Source organism: Eretmochelys imbricata, chromosome 23 (genome assembly GCF_965152235.1).
Source record: "Eretmochelys imbricata isolate rEreImb1 chromosome 23, rEreImb1.hap1, whole genome shotgun sequence".
In the NCBI taxonomy this organism is placed as follows: Eukaryota; Metazoa; Chordata; order Testudines; family Cheloniidae; genus Eretmochelys; species Eretmochelys imbricata.
Window position 1 is genome coordinate 7,208,155 of NC_135594.1, and position 20,114 is coordinate 7,228,268.

At 45.0% G+C, this 20,114-nt stretch overlaps 1 protein-coding gene across 1 annotated transcript in view; it reads right to left on the reverse strand.

The window, feature by feature from the left end:
* Window positions 1-20,114, reverse strand: part of PPP1R37 (protein phosphatase 1 regulatory subunit 37) — a 166,696-nt gene that overhangs the window by 98,260 nt on the left and 48,322 nt on the right. The window contains exons 2-3 of the mRNA XM_077840151.1: window positions 18,606-18,703; window positions 6,296-6,341 (exon numbers count right to left, since the gene is read on the reverse strand). Of these exons, the coding sequence (XP_077696277.1) occupies window positions 6,296-6,341; window positions 18,606-18,703 (144 nt within the window). The remainder of the gene's footprint in view (window positions 1-6,295; window positions 6,342-18,605; window positions 18,704-20,114) is intronic.

Sequence of the window (20,114 nt, forward strand, 5' to 3'; positions counted from 1 at the left end):
CACACTCTGAACCCCGTCGTCCCATCCCAGCCACACATCTCCATATTGGTGCACATAAAATTAATTCCGCACATGGATAGGAAAAATTAGAGGGAACATTCCAGGTCACCGATACAGAGCAATCTTTATCGCTTAGTAAAATGAGCGCAAACATACATTTTAATACGGCCAAAAGTAAAGCTATATATGCAGGAACAAAGAATGCAGCCCATTCTTACAAGAGGGGGGACTCTATCCACCACAACTCCCTAAACTTTTTCAGGGTCACTGCTTCCCCAGATAGTCAGCTCCAAGTGCAATGCTGTGGCCAAAAAGGCTAATGGGATCCTGGGATAGGAGAATATCGAGTAGGGGTTGAGACGTAATAGAATGTCTTGATTTGGCACAAGTGTGATCACTGCTGGAATACAGTGTCCACAATTCCAGTAAAATGTTGATAAATTGGAGAGGGTTCAGAGAATAGACATGAGAATGATTAAAGGATTGGACAACCTGCCTTACAGTGATAAACTAAATAGATTCAGCTCCTTGAGTCTAACAAAGAAAAGGCTAGGGCGTGATTTGATCACAACCTGTAAGTACCTGAAAGGGGAAAAATATTTGATAATGGACTCTTCAATCTAATAGACAAAGGTAAAATAAGATGCAATGGCTGGAAGAGTTACTGGTGCAGGAAGTGAAACCAGATATTATAGGTATAACAGAGACCTGGTGGAATAGTAGTCATGACTGGGCTACAGGTATTGAAGGGTATGTGCTGTTTAGGAAAGACCGAAATAAAGGTAAAGGTGGTGGAGTAGCACTGTATATCAATGATGAGATAGAATGTAAAGAAATAAGAAGCGATGAAATGGATATGACTGAGTCTGTCTGGGCAAAAATTAAATTGGGGAAGAAAACTATTAGAGCCTCCCCTGGGATAGTGCTTGGGGTGTGCTATAGACCGCCGGGATCTAATTTGGATATGGATAGAGCCCTTTTTAATGTTTTTAATAAAGTAAATACTAATGGAAACTGTGTGATCATGGGAGACTTTAACTTCCCAGATATAGACTGGAGGACGAGTGCTAGTAATAATAATAGGGCTCAGATTTTCCTAGATGCGATAGCTGATGGATTCCTTCAGCAAGTAGTTGCTGAACCGACTAGAGGGGATGCTATTTTAGATTTGGTCTTGGTGAGTAATGAGGACCTCATAGAGGAAATGGTTGTAGGGGATAATCTTGGCTCAAGTGATCATGAGCTAATTCAGTTCAAACTGAATGGAAGGATTAACAAAAATAAATCTGCAACTAAGGTTTTTGATTTCAAAAGGGCTGACTTTCAAAAATTAAGGAAATTAGTTAGGGAAGTGGATTGGACTGAAGAATTTATGGGTTTAAAGGTAGAGGAGGCCTGGGATTATTTTAAATTAAAGCTGCAGAAGCTATTGGAAGCCTGCATCCCAAGAAAGGGGAAAAAATTCATAGGCAGGAGTTGTAGACCAAGCTGGATGAGCAAGCATCTTAGAGAGGTAATTAAGAAAAAGCAGAAAGCATATAGGGAGTGGAAGAAGGGAGGGATCAGTAAGGCAAGCTACCTTATTGAGGTCAGAATATGTAGGGATAAAGTGAGACAGGCTAAAAGTCAAGTAGAGTTGGACCTTGCAAAGGGAATTAAAACCAATAGTAAAAGGTTCTATAGTCATATAAATAGGAAGAAAACAAAGAAAGAAGAAGTGGGACCGCTAAAAACTGAGGATGGAGTGGAGGTCAAGGATAATCTAGGCATGGCCCAATATCTAAACAAATACTTTGCCTCAGTCTTTAATAAGACTAAAGAGGATCTTAGGGATAATGGTAGCATGATAAATGGGAATGAGGATATGGAGGTAGACATCACCATATCTGAGGTAGAAGCGAAACTCAAACAGCTTAATGGGACTAAATCGGGGGGCCCAGATAATCTTCATCCAAGAATATTAAAAGAATTGGCACAAGAAATTGCAAGACCATTAGCAAGAATTTTTAATGAATCTGTAAACTCAGGGGTTGTACCGTATGATTGGAGGATTGCTAACATAGTTCCTATTTTTAAGAAAGGGAAAAAAAGTGATCCAAGTAATTATAGGCCTGTTAGTTTGACATCTGTAGTATGCAAGGTCTTGGAAAAAATTTTGAAGGAGAAGGTAGTTAAGGACATTGAAGTCAATGGTAAATGGGACAAAATACAACATGGTTTTACAAAAGGTAGATCGTGCCAAACCAACCTGATCTCCTTCTTTGAGAAAGTAACAGATTTTTTAGATAAAGGAAACGCAGTGGATCTAATTTACTTAGATTTTAGTAAGGCGTTTGATACGGTGCCACATGGGGAATTATTAGTTAAATTGGATAAGATGGGCATCAATAGGAATATTGAAAGGTGGATAGGGAATTGGTTAAAGGGGAGACTACAACGGGTCCTACTGAAAGGTGAACTGTCAAGTTGGAGGGAGGTTACCAGTGGAGTTCCTCAGGGATCGGTTTTGGGACCAATCTTATTTAATCTTTTTATTACTGACCTGGGCACAAAAAGTGGGAGTGTGCTACTAAAGTTTGCAGATGATACAAAGCTGGGAGGTATTGCTAATTTAGAGAAGGACAGGGATACCCTACAGGAGGATCTGGATGACCTTGTAAACTGGAGTAATAGGAATAGGATGAAATTTAATAGTGAGAAGTGTAAGGTCATGCATTTAGGGATTAATAACAAGAATTTTAGTTATAAGCTAGGGACGCATCAACTAGAAGTAACGGAGGAGGAAAAGGACCTTGGAGTATTGGTTGATCATAGGATGACTATGAGCTGCCAATGTGATATGGCTGTGAAAAAAGCTAATGTCGTCTTGGGATGCATCAGGAGAGGTATTTCCAGTAGGGATAAGGAGGTTTTAGTACCGTTATATAAGGCACTGGTGAGACCTCACCTGGAGTACTGTGTGCAGTTCTGGTCTCCCATGTTTAAGAAGGATGAATTCAAACTGGAACAGGTACAGAGAAGGGCTACTAGGATGATTCGAGGAATGGAAAACTTGTCTTATGAAAGGAGACTCAGGGAGCTTGGCTTGTTTAGCCTAACTAAAAGAAGGCTGAGGGGAGATATGATTGCTCTCTATAAATATATCAGAGGGATAAATACCAGAGAGGGAGAGGAATTATTTAAACTCAGTACCAATGTGGACACAAGAACAAATGGATATAAACTGGCCACTAGGAAATTTAGATTAGAAATTAGACGAAGGTTTCTAACCATCAGAGGAGTGAAGTTTTGGAATAGCCTTCCGAGGGAAGTAGTGGGGGCAAAAGATCTATCTTGCTTTAAGATTAAACTCGATAAGTTTATGGAGGAGATGGTATGATGGGATAACATGGTTTTGGTAATTAAATATTCATGGTAAATAGGCCCAATGGCCTGTGATGGGTTTTAGATGGGGTAAGATCCAAGTTACCTGGGAAAGAATTTTCTGTAGTATCTGGCTGATGAATCTTGCCCATATGCTCAGGGTTTAGCTGATCGCCATATTTGGGGTCGGGAAGGAATTTTCCTCCAGGGCAGATTGGAAGAGGCCCTGGAGGTTTTTCGCCTTCCTCTGTAGCATGGGGCACGGGTCACTTGCTGGAGGATTCTCTGCTCCTTGAGGTCTTTAAACTACAATTTGAGGACTTCAATAGCACAGATATAGGTGTGAGGTTTTTTTTGTAGGAGTGGTGGGTGAAATTCTGTGGCCTGCGTTGTGCAGGAGGTCAGACTAGATGATCATAATGGTCCCTTCTGACCTAAATATCTATGAATCTATGAAGTTAAAGCTAGACAAATTCAGACTAGAGATAAGACATAAGTTTTTTGTTTTATTTGACAGTGAAAGTAATTAAACCACTAAAACTATTTACTAAGCATTGTGATGGATTCTGCATTACTGGCAATTTTCAAAACAAGATTGGATTTTTTCTAAAAGACACACACTAGGAATTATTTTGGGGAAATTCTATGGCCTGTGTCACAGGAGGCCAGACTTCCAGGTCATTAATAAAAATAATGAGGAGTCCGGTGGCACCTTAAAGACTAACAGATTTATTTAGGCATAAGTTTTTGTGGGTAAAAAACCCACTACTTCAGATGCTTGGAGTGAAAATTACAGATGCAGGCATAAATATACTAATACATGAAGAGAAGGGAGTTATCTTACAAGTGGAGAACCAATGCTGACAGGGCCAATTCAACCAGGGTGGATGTGGTCCACTCCCAATAACTGATGAGGTGTCAATACCAAGAGAGGAAAAATTGCTTTTGTAGAGAGCGAGCCACTCCCAGTCCCTATTCAAGCCCAAATTAGTGGTGTTAAATTTGCAAATGAATTGTAGCTCTGCAGTTTCTTTTTGAAGTCTGTTTCTGAAGTTTTTTTGTTGAAGGATGGCTACTTTTAAATGTGTTATTGAATATCCAGGGAGATTGAAGTGTTCTCCTTCTGGCTTTTGTATATTACCATTTCTGATGTCTGATTTGTGTCCATTTATTCTTTTACATAGAGACTGTCCGGTTTGGCCAACGTACGTGGCAGAGGGGCATTGCTGGCACATATCACATTAGCAAATGTGTAAGTGAATGAGTCCCTGATGGTGTGGCTCATGTGGTTGGGCCCTCTGATGGTGTCACTAGAGTAGATATGGGGACAGAGTAGGCAACGGGGTTTGTGTTTATGTGACTAGAACTTATTTGCACTGTAGTGTCCAGGAAGTGGCTCTCTTATGTGGACTGGTCCCAGGCTGAGGTTGATGGTGGTGTGGAAATTGTTGAAATCCAGGTAGAATTCTTCAAGGGCCTCCTCCCGTGGGTCCATATAAGATGTCATCAATGTAGCGCAAGTAGAGGAGGGGCACTAGGAGACGACAGCTGAGGAAGTGTTGTTCTAAGTCAGCCAAAAAAGATGTTGGCATACTGTGGGGCCATGCACCCTGACTGAACTGGCCCTGTCAGCATTGGTTCTCCACTTGTAAGGAGAACCCACTCCCTTCTCTTCATGTATCAGTATATTTATGCCTGCATCTGTAATTTTCACTCCATGCATCTGAAAAAGTGTTTTTTTTAACCACGAAAGCTTATGCCCAAATAAATCTGTTAGTCTTTAAGGTGCCACCAGAATCCTCGTTGTTTTTGTGGATACAGACTAACACAGCTACCCCCTGATACTTGAAACCATTAATAAAAAGGTTAACTGGGGAAGGGGGTTGCAGGGAGTCCCTGAAATAGAGGGGGATGGGAAGGTGGAACATAGGGAACTTGTGAGGGGAATGAAGGAATGCAAGAAGCCCCCCCCCCGGGGGGGGGGGGGGATATTAGTTTGGTCTACAGAAGTGACAAAGAGTGCAACCGTTGAGTAATACTACACGTTCCAGAAAGCCCCTTAAGCAGGAGCCTAGGCTCATTCATACAACTGTCCTCGATGGAAGCTGTTAAACATGCTTATTTGGCCAGGTTTTTTCTTAAGTAATACCTCAGCCTCCCCTATTTTTCATGTATCTCCCTCTTCTCCATAACTTTGGAGTCTTTGTATCAAGATCAGAGAACATTCCAAGGCTTGGTCTACACTTAAAAATAAGATCGAACTAGCTACTTCACTCATGGTTGTGAAAAGTATCGTGCCCCGAGTGCCATAATTAGTTCAGTGTAGATGCAGCAAGGTTGATGGAAGAATTCTTCTGTCGATCTAGCTACCACCTTTCAGACAGGTGGATTAATTACATCGATGGAAAACCTCCTTCCATCAGGGTAGGAGGCATCTACACTATGGCACTGCCTCACCGCAGCTATAATGCTGTAGCATAGACATGGCCTGAAAGATACGCTCCAGTTCAACCACAACATATTAACCTCAATAGAGGAATCAGTGGGAGAAGTGCCATGTCCTGCATTATGCAGATTATAGAATTGCAAGGGTTCCTACTGGCCATATGAGAAAACGTAATGAATCAGGCTTTCATAAGAGGGTGGTAAAGTCAACTAAGCCCTATCTATATCCATGGCCTGATAACTACCCCAGCAGCAATTTTTGCAGCATTGCTGGAACATGGGTACGTTTCTCACGCAGAATCCCCTACAAAATTAACTTTTCCTGTTTCCTCAGTATTAGCATTATTTGTACTGCATTAGCACAGCAAGTGCCCCATTCAGGATCAGGACACCACTGAGATAGGAGCTGTACAAACAGAGTACAACAGTTTCTGCTCGAAGAATTTCCTTTAAAAAGCTAAGTCAGAGTTATGAGAAAGAGGCTTACCTTTTAGATCCAAGCAATCTATCCTGGGAGATAGATCTTTAAATTCCTGTAAGAGAAATAGTAGCACATTATTATACTCAGCAGAAGACAAATCCCTCCTCTAGGATAATACAGAAGTGGAAGGTATGGTAACACTCCCCCACAAATACGAGGGAAGGGCATTACTCCCAGCACCCTTCCGTGAGTTCACTAGAAACCTGTACATACCCACAGCATTTCTTAGGGCTTGTCTATATGAGGGGATTTCATCTGCAGCTTTTTTTCTGCGCTTCAGGTAATGCACATTATGCGAGCTGTAGTAATATCATGCACACAGGACAGTGTGCGCTCAGTCAAGGCACATCATGTGTACACACAGCAGCAGTTTGCTGCAAATTGAGGGCGTAGCATTCTCAAAGCAGATCTTATGCTCCTTTGCTTTGTTGCGGAGCGGTACGCATTCAGGGATTTTTCTTGCTGTGCATTGTGGGATACATAGCAAGATGGCTAGTTCAAGTTTTTTAAAAATCCCCTGATTCATCTGTATCCATCCCATACTTCCTTTATGGGCAAACTAATGCCATTTTCAAATTGCTGTAAGCGAGCATGGACCCAACGGCGCTCTGTATCACTACGCTGGCAACCTCAAATACGCAAAGGCTACTTGGACTGTATTTCAGCATTCGAAGCCAGATGAATTTGGCTTAGGACTTTGCTTGCTGCACCACCGAGCGGATGACGTGGCGGCAGCAGCAGCTCCACCAGCAGGAGGATCTTCAGCAGCAGTGGAGCTGGGACATGGATGAGCAAGAAGAGGAAGTGATAGCAATTGATAGAGGACCAGTTCCTGGAGCTGCTGCTTTACAGCTTGCAGTGCTGTTTCTAGGTTCAGGAAACCAGCACAGATTCATGGGAAAGGACTGACCTGCAGACCTGGGATGACCAGCAGTGATGAGAGAATTCAGGATCGGGGGTGGAGGAGAACATTTTTGGAGATATGTGCTGAACTAGCCTTGGAGCTGCAGTGGCAGTGTACCAACATGTGGTGCCCCATACCTGTGGGCAAGCAGGCCACAATTGCCACCTGGAAGCTGGCCACCCCAGAAAGCCACTGGTCCATAGCCAACCAATTCAGAGCAGAGAGAATGACTGTAGGAGCCACTGTCATGCAGGTGTGCAGTGCCAGAGAGGTACTGTAATACCAAGTTATAAAGTTTGGTAATGCTCAGGAAGTTATTGATGGTTTTGCACATATGGGATCTCCAAGCCATACTGGGGCCATTGATGGGACTCGTGCCTATTATTTCTGAAAGTAAAATTGCACTGTTCATGAAATACTTTGGAAGTAAGACAAAAAAACATCCCAAAGATTATAGCTGCAAGTTGCATTTTGCACAGTATTAGTGACAATTAGTGAGAAAGACTTGGCGATAGGTGGAAGGCTGACGTGCAGAGACTGGCTCACTGGTTTGTGTAGCCACCTAGGCATTCAATACAGAATGCAAACAGCTGGGGCAACAGCATCCAGGATGCCTATCGTTCTTATTTGGAGTCTCAGGCCTGAAATTGTGCAGCTGTGAATCCTGCTATTAACCTATGCATGGACTGAGGCAGGGGAGAGATTTTTGTGCAGTTCAGTGTTTATCGGCAGTTGAAGTGCAACAATGTGGCAATCCCTGTTGTACCTTGTGTCTTTGCCTACAAGCTTAAGAATTAATGCAAACAACTATTTGCTGTGTAAAATGAACTGTTGACTGCTTGTGAATGAAATTATATAGGTTTTCATTGAATAATCTATTATGTAACAAACAGAAATGAACCTTCAACTGAGACAAAAATTTTAAAAATGCTTTTAATTGTGAAACAAATTAACTAACTACGAAGAACTGTTTCATTAAACCAGCAGTGGAAACCAAAACAGTAAAGTACAACAGTTCAGCGCAGGGCATAAAGCCAGGAGGCTTAAAGTTACAGGCGAAGGTATGTCTTGGTTATGCTTCTTCTGGTTCATGGGATTTCTGGTGTGGAGTACCCAGGCTCAAAGTTACCAGGGGCAATAGAGGGCTCAAAAGAGCTGGAGTCTGGGAGGGGAATGACCTCTGGGTGCACTGTTGCAAGGGTACAGCCATGAGGAGGAGTTGTTCCCAGTAGCCTGTATTGTCCAAGGGCTGCAAAACATGGCTGGGTGCTAGTCTGTAGCACTGCCTTGCCTGGTGCCCCAACAGTAACATGTGCTGCAGCAGGGCATTTTGGCTTTGCATTATCCCCAGGAGTTGCCTCTGCATCTTCCTCCATATTATCTTTGGCCACGGCAAAGCTTTTCCTGGCAACTGCCTCGCTGTCCTGGGCCACTGCAGTGATCTCCCTGGACAGCTCCTTGTCATATTCCATTGGTCCTCAGTTTTCTTCATTTTTTGGGTAGTGGGAGGACTCTGTAGGATGTCCATGAATTTTTCACCACAAATTTTCTGTTTTCTCCCTCTCTGGTTTCCTCGCCATTCCGTTGCTGTTAAGGACCCTCTCCTTGAGGGTCTGGCCAGTACAGCTGTGGAGGTATTACAAAAATGATAAATGGTTATTCATATTCTAGAGAGGCTGTGGTGTTCTTAACATTCTTTCTTGGCTTTACCTCCTTTAGATTCTTTCCAGTATTGAGGAACCTTGGAGATGGTAAGTGGTGCGTGCTTTTGGACTTTTGTCCATGCACTATATGCTGTTGTGCCTCGGAGCATGGGGGTGATGGGAATTATGCAGTTCAGGCTGTGCCTTGGAGAGGTTTTACATGGAAGGGTTAACAGGGTGAATCTGGGGATGAGCTGAAGAGTAATACCCTTGAGGCTGTCCTGATTCTGGATCACGTGACAAGGAGCCAGGTGACTAGGAGGCAGAGAATGGCCTAATAAAAAAAGGCAAAGGGCAGAGCAGCAAGATATGCTGTGAAGTTATTCAACAAGATAGTCCCCCCAGTGTGTTACAGGAGTCATGAGCAATACTGGTGGGACTGGCCATGTAGCTATTCCTTCAACTATGAGCAAAAGTGGAGCAATTTCTCAGCCTTGCTTTATCTCCCCTGCAGACATGTTAATAGTGCAAAGAAAAATAGACAGGGTTCTGCAATGACTGCCTAAAACATTCACTGTTACCAGTCTGTCAGAATGGCCCTGTAAATGCATATTACAGGGAGCTGTCCTCTTTGTAGCCTTATGGGCATGCAATGTCCATGTCTATCTCCTGTACGGTGAGAACACTAACCAAACTTCCCTTCCTGTAACCACTGTCGCAATAAACTTCTGTATTTTGCACAAAAGAAAGAATGTTTTCCTTATTTGACTCTGGCATGGGAAGCCAAGGCCGCACAATGCTGCCAGCAAACTGTTTTGGTGACAGTGAATGAGGTTTGAGGGCGGGGGGTGGGGCGAAAGGCACATTCACCAGGCAGGATGCTAAGGAAGGGAAACATAAGTCAATAGGTACACAGGCATGTGCCTTCCATAGCACGGGTCTGAAAACAGTCGGTAACCAGGGCTTTAGCACATGACGGTGGCTGATGGTGACTATTCCAGCTGGGCAATTTTGGAAAAAAAAGTGTATGGGAGGGGCACAAAAGGACAGTGTGGGCCAATGGAGGGAGGGACGGACCTTGCACTTGGCCATGAGGCACTTGGAACAGAAGCTATTACTGCCATACAGCAGAATAGTAAATTAAAACTTACTATTTAAGTTAATTTAAAAAAATGTTTTAAAAAAAAACCTTGCATATGCGATGGTTCTATCCACAGGATCAGCCTCCTCAGCTGCTGCCTGGGAATCAGGGTTGGTTGCTTCAGGGCAGGAATCCAGTTAGTCTTCTAAATGGCTGGCAGCAGGTACCTGAGTTCTGAACAGATGCTGGCTCTCTCAGATCTCTTCACTGGCCTCCTCTTGCTCATGCGCCGATGAGTCTTCCTGGTCATCCGGGGGGGGGGGGGGGAGGGGGGGGGGGAGGGTATGACCTGCAAGCTTCTCACATTGCCTGGATGAGGTAAGTGGTCATATAGTTATGCATGTCCAGCTCCTCAAATGTTCTCTGCCACATTTCTTCCTGTTGTTCCTTATTTTAACAGGTGCTCCTCAGCTGTTTGCACTTTATCCAGTGTTGTCTGGCATTCTGGTCATAGCCCCTCGCCAGCACGTGCCTCGCAATGCCCACCAGCAGATCTTTTTCCAAGTGGCTAGCAACAAGAGCTACCTGCACCAACGCTTCTCCCCAGATGGCACTGAGATCCAGTCTCAGCACGGAGACAAGGGCTGCTTGAGGCATGCTGCAGGGCTTCTGGAGTATTAAGCACACCTACCATGATAAACTGGAATCCAGGAGTGAATGAACAGCCACCTTATAAACGAGGAAGGGGACATCCAATCAACTTGATCCCAGGGCAGGAGAGGGGGCACAGGTAAACAGACAGGTCAACAGTCGACTACAAAGCAGCGTGGGACAGGCACCGAGAGACTGTGAAACCTGTTTGCAGTAGCACTGGGTGCACTCAAACAATAGATCAGACTAAGGCTTTGTCTATACTGGCAAATGAAAGACAAAACTTTTGTAATTCAGAGGTGGTGTTCACACACACACCCCCCAAAGATGAAAGTTTTGTCGATGACAAGCGCTGGTCCGAACAGCACTTTGTCAGCGGGAGAGCGCTCACCTGCTGACAATGCTAAAGCCGCTGCACTCGTTGCGGGTGGAAGTTTGTCAGCAGGAGAGCGCTCACCTGCTGACAAACAGTGCCTCCACCGTGTGCTTTTTAGCAGCATGGCTGTACCGGCACAGCCGTGTCGCTAAAAGATGCATAGTGCAGATATAGCCTCACTCGCTTTGCAGCAAAGTAAGTTCATTTTGAAAGAGGACTCCAGAGTTTCCAACAAATGCGAAGTCAGTGAAAACCATCAGCTGTCATGTGCACACAAGCGTTTTCAAAGCAGATTAACGTAAGCTGGTAGAAATAAAGCTTAGGGGGTTTTCATGCAGGTCCCCACATCTGTATCCTCGAGTTCAGAGTGGGGAGGAAACCCTGACACCTTTCATCTGTTTTGAACATTTAGATTATAAAACAATACAGTTTCCCCAAGAACAGTTTATGTTTATAGTGCCTAGTACAATGGGGCTCCCTTCTCAGTTAATCCCTATGCACCACCATCATACAAATAAATTCACAGGCAGGCAAAATTGCTAGAGCTGTATGGAAAAAAATGGTTACCTACCTGCAACTGTTGTTCTTTGAGATGCGATGCGGATGTGTATCCTAGGTGGGTGTGTGTCCCATGCACCAGAGCCGGAAAACTCTGCCTAACACTATCTGTAGTGGTGGCTCTCATGCCCTATGGCTGTAGGCTCTCTTGGCCCCATACATACAAGGGCAGCGCTGCCCTGACCTCCCACTTCTGACCTTCAGTGTGAAGGAACTGAAGTACACACTCCGATACAGAGGAGATGGAAGAAAGGTCATGGAATACATATCTGCATCACATCGCGAAGAATAGTTACAGGAAGGTAACAGTTTTTTCTTCTTTGAGTAGATGTAGCTGTGTAGTCTGTGTAGGTGACTCACAAGTAGTCCCCGCACGAGGTTGGGCTTGGTGTCTATTTAAAGAAGAACTGCCTTCACAAAGTCTGCATCTGATCTGGATGCAGCTGTAATGGCATTGGGCATACTTCTCCAAACCACTGAGGACCAAGAGGCCGCCCTGCAAATGTCCAATATAGAATTGTTGTTGTTGTCACCTGAGCTTTTGTGGAATGAGCTCATAGCCCTTGAGTGGGCATAGCCTGGAGCTACTTCATATGCTGTAGTGACAGTCTCCAGGTGGATAATCTCATGTATCTGTGAAGAGACCGCTTGACCCTTCATTTGGTCTGCATATGAAACAGAGACATGGCGAGGAATAGAAAAACGCTAGACATTGCCTGACATCCAAAGCATGGAGATGGTGCTCCTCTGGGGTTAAATGTGGCTTAGGGAAGAACATCCTTAGATATATAAACTTGGTTCAAATGAAATTGAGAAATCACCTTTGGTGAAAAATTAGGGTGCAGCCACAAGGTCACTGTCTTTGGAAATTTGCATGTAAGGAGGCTCTACCACAGAGGTGGGCAAACTACGGCCCCTGGGCCACATCTGGTCCACGGGACCGTCCTGCCCAGCCCTTGAGCTCCTCGCCAGGGAGGCTAGCCCCTGGCCCCTCCCCTGCAGCCTTAGCTTGCCATGCAGGCAGCTCCATCTGGACAGCAGGGTTGCGAGCTCCTGCTGCTCTGAGTGGCATGGTAAGGGGACAGCGGGGGGGGGGGGGGGGGGAGGGGGGGGGAAGAGTTGGATAAGGGGTAGGGGGTCCCAGGGGGCAGGGAACAGGGGGGTTTGGATAGGGCGTGGGAGTCCTGAGGGGCCTGTCAGTGGGCAGGGGTGTGGATAGGGGTCCGGGGCGGGGGGGGGGTGCACTCAGGGGGTGGGAAGTGGGAAGGGGCGAATAAGGGGTGGGGGCCAGGCTGTTTGGGGGCATAGCCTTCCCTACCCTCCATACAGTTTTGCACCCCAGTGTGGCCCTTGAGCCAAAAAAAGTTTGCCCACCCCTGCTCTATCATCAAAGCCTTCAACTAACAAACTCTCCTTGCAGATGTTAATCGCCACAAGGAAGGCAGTTTTCTGACATCGAAGAGGAAGTTGCCAGCGGCTCAAATGGAGGTACCAAAAGAACTGCTAAAACAGTATTAAGGTCCCACAAAGGAACTGGCTCTTTAACTAGTGGGTGGAGATTAGGGACTTCTTTCAAGCAGCACACTGCCATGGGGTTTGAAGACACAGACTTATCATAAATAGGTGGACGAAATGCCAAAATTGCAACAAGGTGGACTCTCAGTGAACTAAGCGCAAGGCCAGATGACTGAAGGTGTAACAGTCAGTCCAAGAGATCCTAGATACAAGCCTGCATTGGCTGAACTCCCAGGCTAACGACGATAGACAAAGAGGATTCCACTTGGCCAGACAGACAACCCTGTTGGAGGGCTTCCTACTGTTAAGCAAGACCTGGTGGACTGCCTCCAAACACTGTGCCACCTCCTTCACATCTAACCATGCATGCAGCGTCCACACTGTGAGATGCAGGAGCTGAGTAAGGGATGCAAAACCTGATCATGATGCTGAGTCAGGAGAAGAGGGGGAAGGGATATGGGAGGCCAGATGATAATGTGAGGCAATCAGAGAACCAACATTTTCTTGGCCATACTGCAGCAATCAGAACGAGCCTGGCATGGTTCAATCTCAGCTTGAGAATGACCCGTGGGATGATCAGAAGTGGAGGAAAGGCATACAAGAACGCCAGTTCCCAGCTCAAGTGCAAAGCAACAGTCCAGGAGCTCAGGACTGAGACCCCCGTCAGCTTGCATTTCTTGTTTGTTCTCATGCCAAACAGATGAATTGTCAGAATGCCCCAGACTGAAAAGACAGATGGCAGGACATTGGGCTCCAGAGACCATTTGGGATTCTGAGAGAAGCTCCGGCTGAGGTAAGCTGTCTGGCTATTATGGATCCGAGAAAAGAGATTGGCCCTGAGGGCAATGTACTCTCTGATGCAAAACTAGCAGACTCTTGATGGCCTCCTGACAAAGCATGTTGAAGTGAGCTTCCCCCCTGCCTGTTCACATAATACATGGTGATGGTACTGTCGTGAGTATGAGAACCACTGAGCCCCAATGTGATCTTGGAAGGTCTGACAAACACTGCAGATGCCATGAAGCTCCAGACTATTGATATGTAGAAAAGCTTCCTGTTCCGACCACAGGCCTTGAACCTTCAGCGAATCCAACACTCCCCAGTTTATTAAGGAGGCATCAGTGACAACCGTTCTGGCTGGTGGAGAGAGTGAAGAGAATGCCCTGGCACACATTGACTTGAACCATCCACTACCAAGATTGGTGGAGGAAGACAGACCAGTCTGCCCAAGGGATGACAGTGCTGACAACAGATCGACAACTTCAGTCACATTTGAAGAGGACTAAGGTGCAGCATGGCATATTGGACTACCTGTGGACACAAAGCCATAGCCAAGGCCTAGCAACCTCAGTCATACTCAGACTGCAGTTGAGGATTGGGACTGCATGTCCAGAGTAAGCGGCAAACTGCCTGGAATCATTCAGTCGGTAGAAATGCCCTTGAATTCATAGGGTCTATCACAGGGGTGGGCAAACTTTTTGGCCCAAGGGCCACACTGGGGTGCAAAACTGTATAGAGGGCCAGGTAGGGAAGTCTATGCCCCCCAAACAGCCTGGCCCCCACCCCCTATTCACCCCTTCCCACTTCCCACCCCCGACTGCCCTCCTCAGAAGCCCTGACCCATCCAACATCCCCCCACTCCTCGTCTTCTGACTGCCCCCTCCCAGGACCCCCCACCCCAAACCACCACCACCACCACCACCACCCCAGGACCCCACCCCCATCCAACTCCCCTGCTCCCTATCCCCTGACTGCCCCCCTGACCCCTATCCACACCCCTGCCCACTGACAGGCCCCCCAGGACTCCCACACCCTATCCAAACCCCCGTTTCCCATCCCGACTGCCCCATGGGACCCCCTACCCCTTATCCAACTCTTCCTCCGCTCCCTTACCATGCCACTCAGAACAGCAGGAGCTCGCAGCCCCGCTGCCTGGACGGAGCCAGCCACACTACCTGCACAGCAAGCTAAGGCTGCAGGGGAGGGGCTACAGTGGGGAACAGGCTGGGGGCTAGCCTCCCCAGCCAGGAGCTCAAGGGCCAGGCAGGACAGTCCCACGGGCCGGATGTGGCCCGCGAGCCGTAGTTTGCCCACCTCTGGTTTACCAGGTCCACAACAAACTTAATTCTTTGAGATGGAACCAATATTGATTTCCCACTGTTAAGGATGGGACCCAGATGATTGAGTGGGTGTACAGTGAACTGGACATAACAGAAGACTTGCCCACTCAGTAATCAATCATCCAGAAACAGGAAGATATGAATTTACCTCTTCCTGAGATACACGGTCACTCGCCATTACCATGCACTTGGTAAAGAGCAGGGGGGTAGAAGACAGGCTGAAGGGCAGCATGATGTACTACTAGTGTCGGCCCACCACAACAAGCCAGAGAAACCTCCTATGGCTTGGGAGAATTGCTACATGAAAATAAATGTCCTGAAGGTCTAGGGCTGAGAACCAGTCACTGATTTAAGGCAAGGAGTATAGTTGCCAGGGCAACCATCCGGAAACTCATATCTGACGTATTTGTTGAGGTGGGGAGGATAGGTCTCATCCCTCCCTTGGGCTTGGGAATAAGGAAATACTGGGAGTAGAATCCCTGTCCCCGATGCTGCAGGGGGACTGCCTCCACAGCCCCAAGGCCAGCAGAGACTGAATCTGCTTGAGAAGCAGTCTCTCACGAGAGGGGTCCCTGAGGAGGGACAGGGTGGAGGGATGGAGAGGAACTGTACGACATTACTGGGTCTGAAGCATGTCAGATCAGGTTGTCTGTTGTAATCAAATCCCAACCACTGTAAAAGCAAGCCGGTCTGTCCCCATACGAGGGGGCTGGTGAAAGAGGTTACCACTGGATCACTGTCCTGGACACACAACTAAAAACAGGTGCTTGCTAGACCCTAACATAGGGGTGTCGGGGAGTGGGGGGGGCACAAGAAGGAAGAAGACATGCGCCAGCTGGCTGAACCCCAGAACCAAAGGGCCTCCTTCTTTGGGACCTGTGGATCTTTCTGCAGTAGTCCTGCTGCTGCACAGGAAGGGAGGACTGTCTCAAAAAACAACCTGAGCAGAATTGCTGTGGCTGCTGGCCGCTAAACACCAAATATCAGAGTTAGCCTCAGAATCATCCGGGAAGGGGATTTTGCTGCACCATGCTGCGGGCAATCTCCATAAACTCCATAGAGTTTAATTCCCTTTGGTGACAAGTTCAGAGCAGGACGGCTTGCCAGCCAACTAGTTGCTGCCTCTACTAAGCGAGTAAATCAATGCGTCTTCTATTGTGCTCTAAAAAAGAGGAGACATATCCTCTCTGCATCGCTCCAGAATATTCCTATCAGTAGGGACAAGTGGTCACTTAAGAGAGCAGTACCTTTGGCTGTTAAGGACTTGAATAGGAGGTCCAGGATCTTTAATTTTATCTTGTGTTGGTCCCATTACATAACGGGATGGCTGAATGAACAAGTTCTTGTCTAGTTGATTTACTGCTAGTAGGTTGACATTTTTAGTCTACTTATGTAGGCAATAATTAACAAGAACATAGCTTCTGTATTTCACAAAAATTGAACCCAGGAAGTTTAGAAAGGACAGTTATTTTGATTAACTATTATTAATGCCGATTGGAAACGTGTTTACATCACAGTATTTTCTTTAAGACACATTTGTGATGTCATTTGTAATAGTAATTCAACAAGATGTTTGATTTGGTATTTCTAAGCTTAATGCCAATGGTAATTAAACTTAAAAATATATTTCACAGTTTATTTATGGTGATAAGTTCTTCTTGAAATTTCAATTCTGTATTCCAGTTCCAGCAACATGCAGTTTTGTTCACTGAAAGTCATCATGATCCGACACACCAAATGAACGCATTTCGAAAAAAAAAGAAGTATGTTAGTCATAACCCTACAGTCCCTGGATCTTTAAGTCACCTCAATCAAATAGGCTGAACACAGAAATAGAAAAGATATAAGAAATCTTTTTAAAGACTGTTCCTCTTATGCTGAGCATGCAGACTATTACGCTAGCAATAGGGAGAGAAGCCTGTGGAGGATGCCCTAAACCACTGGTTCTCAAGCCATAGACTGTCTGCAGCCCAATTAGCACACAGCTGCAGTCCAGCTGTACGCTGAACAAAAAAAAAATCGAAGTCTGCTGCTCTGGTCTGGAAGGGGGTGGGGCCGGCTGAGGAGAAGACCACATCAGGCAGCCCTGCTGGAGCACGCCTCCCATCAGTGGGCCAGTGAGTGCCACAGGGGACAGGAGTAAGTTTCTGGGGAGGTTTGTGGGGGGGCTCTGGGCAGCATAGGCAAGAGAACTAGGGGTATGCAGGGGTGCTGCAGCACCCCTAGATTTTACATGGGGATCAGCTCCTGGCCCTGCTCTGTGAAGGGGGTCTCTGGGAGGGGCGCACTGTGCATAGGGGTTTGTGGGGAAATTTGGGGGAGGTGGCCCACTGTGGTTCTCAATACGTGGCCCACAGTAATAAATAGGTTGAGAACCACTGCCCTAAACTGATTTTTCAGAAACATTTAGCATTAAGATTGCACAACCTCTGGATACCATCAGCTCAGTAATCTGTTCACACATTCTGAAAGTTTACAATGTAATAATATCCATTTAAAACATTCCACCCTACTTCCAAGTATCAGTGCAAGTATATTATGAGAAACCCAACTGATTTTAAAATACCAAAATATTTAAGAAATTAAAACCTCATCTATACTTCCGTACAGTGCTGAATTTGTACTACATGGCAACGTAATCCTAGTAACCCTCTGTATAGTTCTAAGTAAGACTTTATACACAATTCCTCTGTCTACAACACACTCCTAAGTATGCAAGCTGATTGGTTCCATTAGTGCCATCCTGTACTGTCTAGAAAAGTACTGTAGCATCCCCCGTGAAATTTCACTCCCAAGAGCAGTTGTCATTTCCCTTCGGTCCTCTACTGCTTCCACCTCCCACTCCTGCCACAGTCTTTCATATATTTTTTTACATTACACATTTATGCTGCATGCTCCTTTTTCTTCTCTTTCTCCTCACGTATCACAATATACTATCTCTGAAAAAAATATACCTCAATTTAAACCAATGTAGGGTTAATACTCAACCTTTTAATTATCCCCACACTTGAGAAAACAAAAAATAATTAAACATAGCATAAAATAGAAAACAATACATAAGCCGTGTTGGAAATCTCATATCCATCTTATTTAAGCTGAGCACAAAAAGGAGCCCATCTGTAAGCACTCTTCAGAAAGAAAACCATTTAAGAACTATAGGCAAGAACCCAGACTTCAGTAATATTTTATTAAATAATTTATGCATAGTATTTTGGTAACAAATACTTTAGATACTAGCATCCTGTAACAGTTTTTCATCTGCTAAAAAACCTGCTCAAGTTGTTAGAAAACAATACTATTGTTTTTCCATATTTGACTGGCATGAAAATTATTCTAAGTATCAACACAGTTTATTTTCAGTTCTGCTATGACTGCAGATGACTCTTCTAGAGTTTCCATGTCAGTCATATTCCAGGAGCTAAACAGGATTAAATTTTTGTGCTGCATACATAAGAATATCCACAATACCTGTATCTGCTTCAGTAGTTTGGATATCTGTTTGCAGTTTAATTTCTGACAGGCTTGTTTGTAGGCAATGATAATTTCCTCAACAGTCACATTCTGGGCTGAAAACGTAAAGGGTAGAGATTAAGATTACATTGACACTCATATTTATTCAAACTCAGATACACAATAAACTGTGTGTCAGGCACTTACGTTGACGAAAGTGTGAGAGTTGTATATAATTAACTAATGCTGTTCCCACCCAGAACCATTTCAAATGGCAAGGATATGAAATAGGCAATTTATGTTCAAAGCAGAATGAGAATTTAATTTGATATTTTACTGTAAGAGTTGAACAACTACATTACCAAAATGTATATATTGATCCTACACATTTTGTCTGTGCACTATATCGTGTTTGTGGACTTTGTTTTCTGTGTGGCTTTTTAACCATTTTATTCAGGGGGTCTCAAAGTCCCGGCCCGTGGACCATCTGTGGCCAGAGAGCCTCCCCACTGCACCATCTGGGGCCAGAGCACCTCCCCGCTGCAGCCCGCGGAGGAGATGCTGCCAGCAATGTTGGCTGCAGGCGCCGCCCCCCGCAGCTCCCATTGGCTGGGGGAGATGGGCAGAGATACCATCACTAGTTCCCGGGCAGAGTCAGCCATGGAGACAGTGTAACTTTTTTCCATAATGAATATAAACAAGTCAAAATACCAAACACAACTATCTGATGCCCACCTTGCTGCAATCCTGAATGTTTCACCTGCTCAGTCACTGAGGCCAAACATCAACAAACTGACAGAACTGAAGCATTGCCAGGTGTCTGGCAAACACTAAAAATTCTCTGGCAGGAGAAGAATTGTATAAAGTTGTATGACAGTTTTATTATTTCTAAGAAATTCGAAATAAAAAATACAATATAAACATTTTCTTTTCTGAACACCATATTCAGTGATATTATTGGCCCGCTTGGAGGATTTGAGGACTGGCATTGGCCCTAAGGTAAATTGAGTTTGAGACCCCTGATTTTATTGCTTTAAAAATATCTCAACATAAAATCAAGAGCATGATATATACAGTTTTAATTCACACTGCCACCAACTGATATATATTTAGCAAAATATTGAGATAAAAAGGAAATTATTTAAGGCTGCTAGGCTAAGAAGTCTAACAAATAATGCATTGAACCAAAATACAGGAAAGATTTTAGAAGCCCCTTCCAACAGCAAACTAATGAAACTAGATTTGCAGAAATCTAAAAATAGATTTGCAAGGACTTCATAAATTTCACTTCTTACGATCCTATAGTATGACCTCCTGCATAACACAGGCCAGAGAATTGCATCCAGTGATTTCTTCTTATGAATAGTCTTTAATGTCAGAAGTTAAGTTTAGAATAGACCATCATGATCATCTAGTTTGACCTCCTGCACATCGCAGGACAGAGAACCTCACCCACCCACTCCTGTAATGGACACCAGTAACTCTGCCAGAGGTTAGAAGTCCTCAGATCATAATTTAAATGACAGA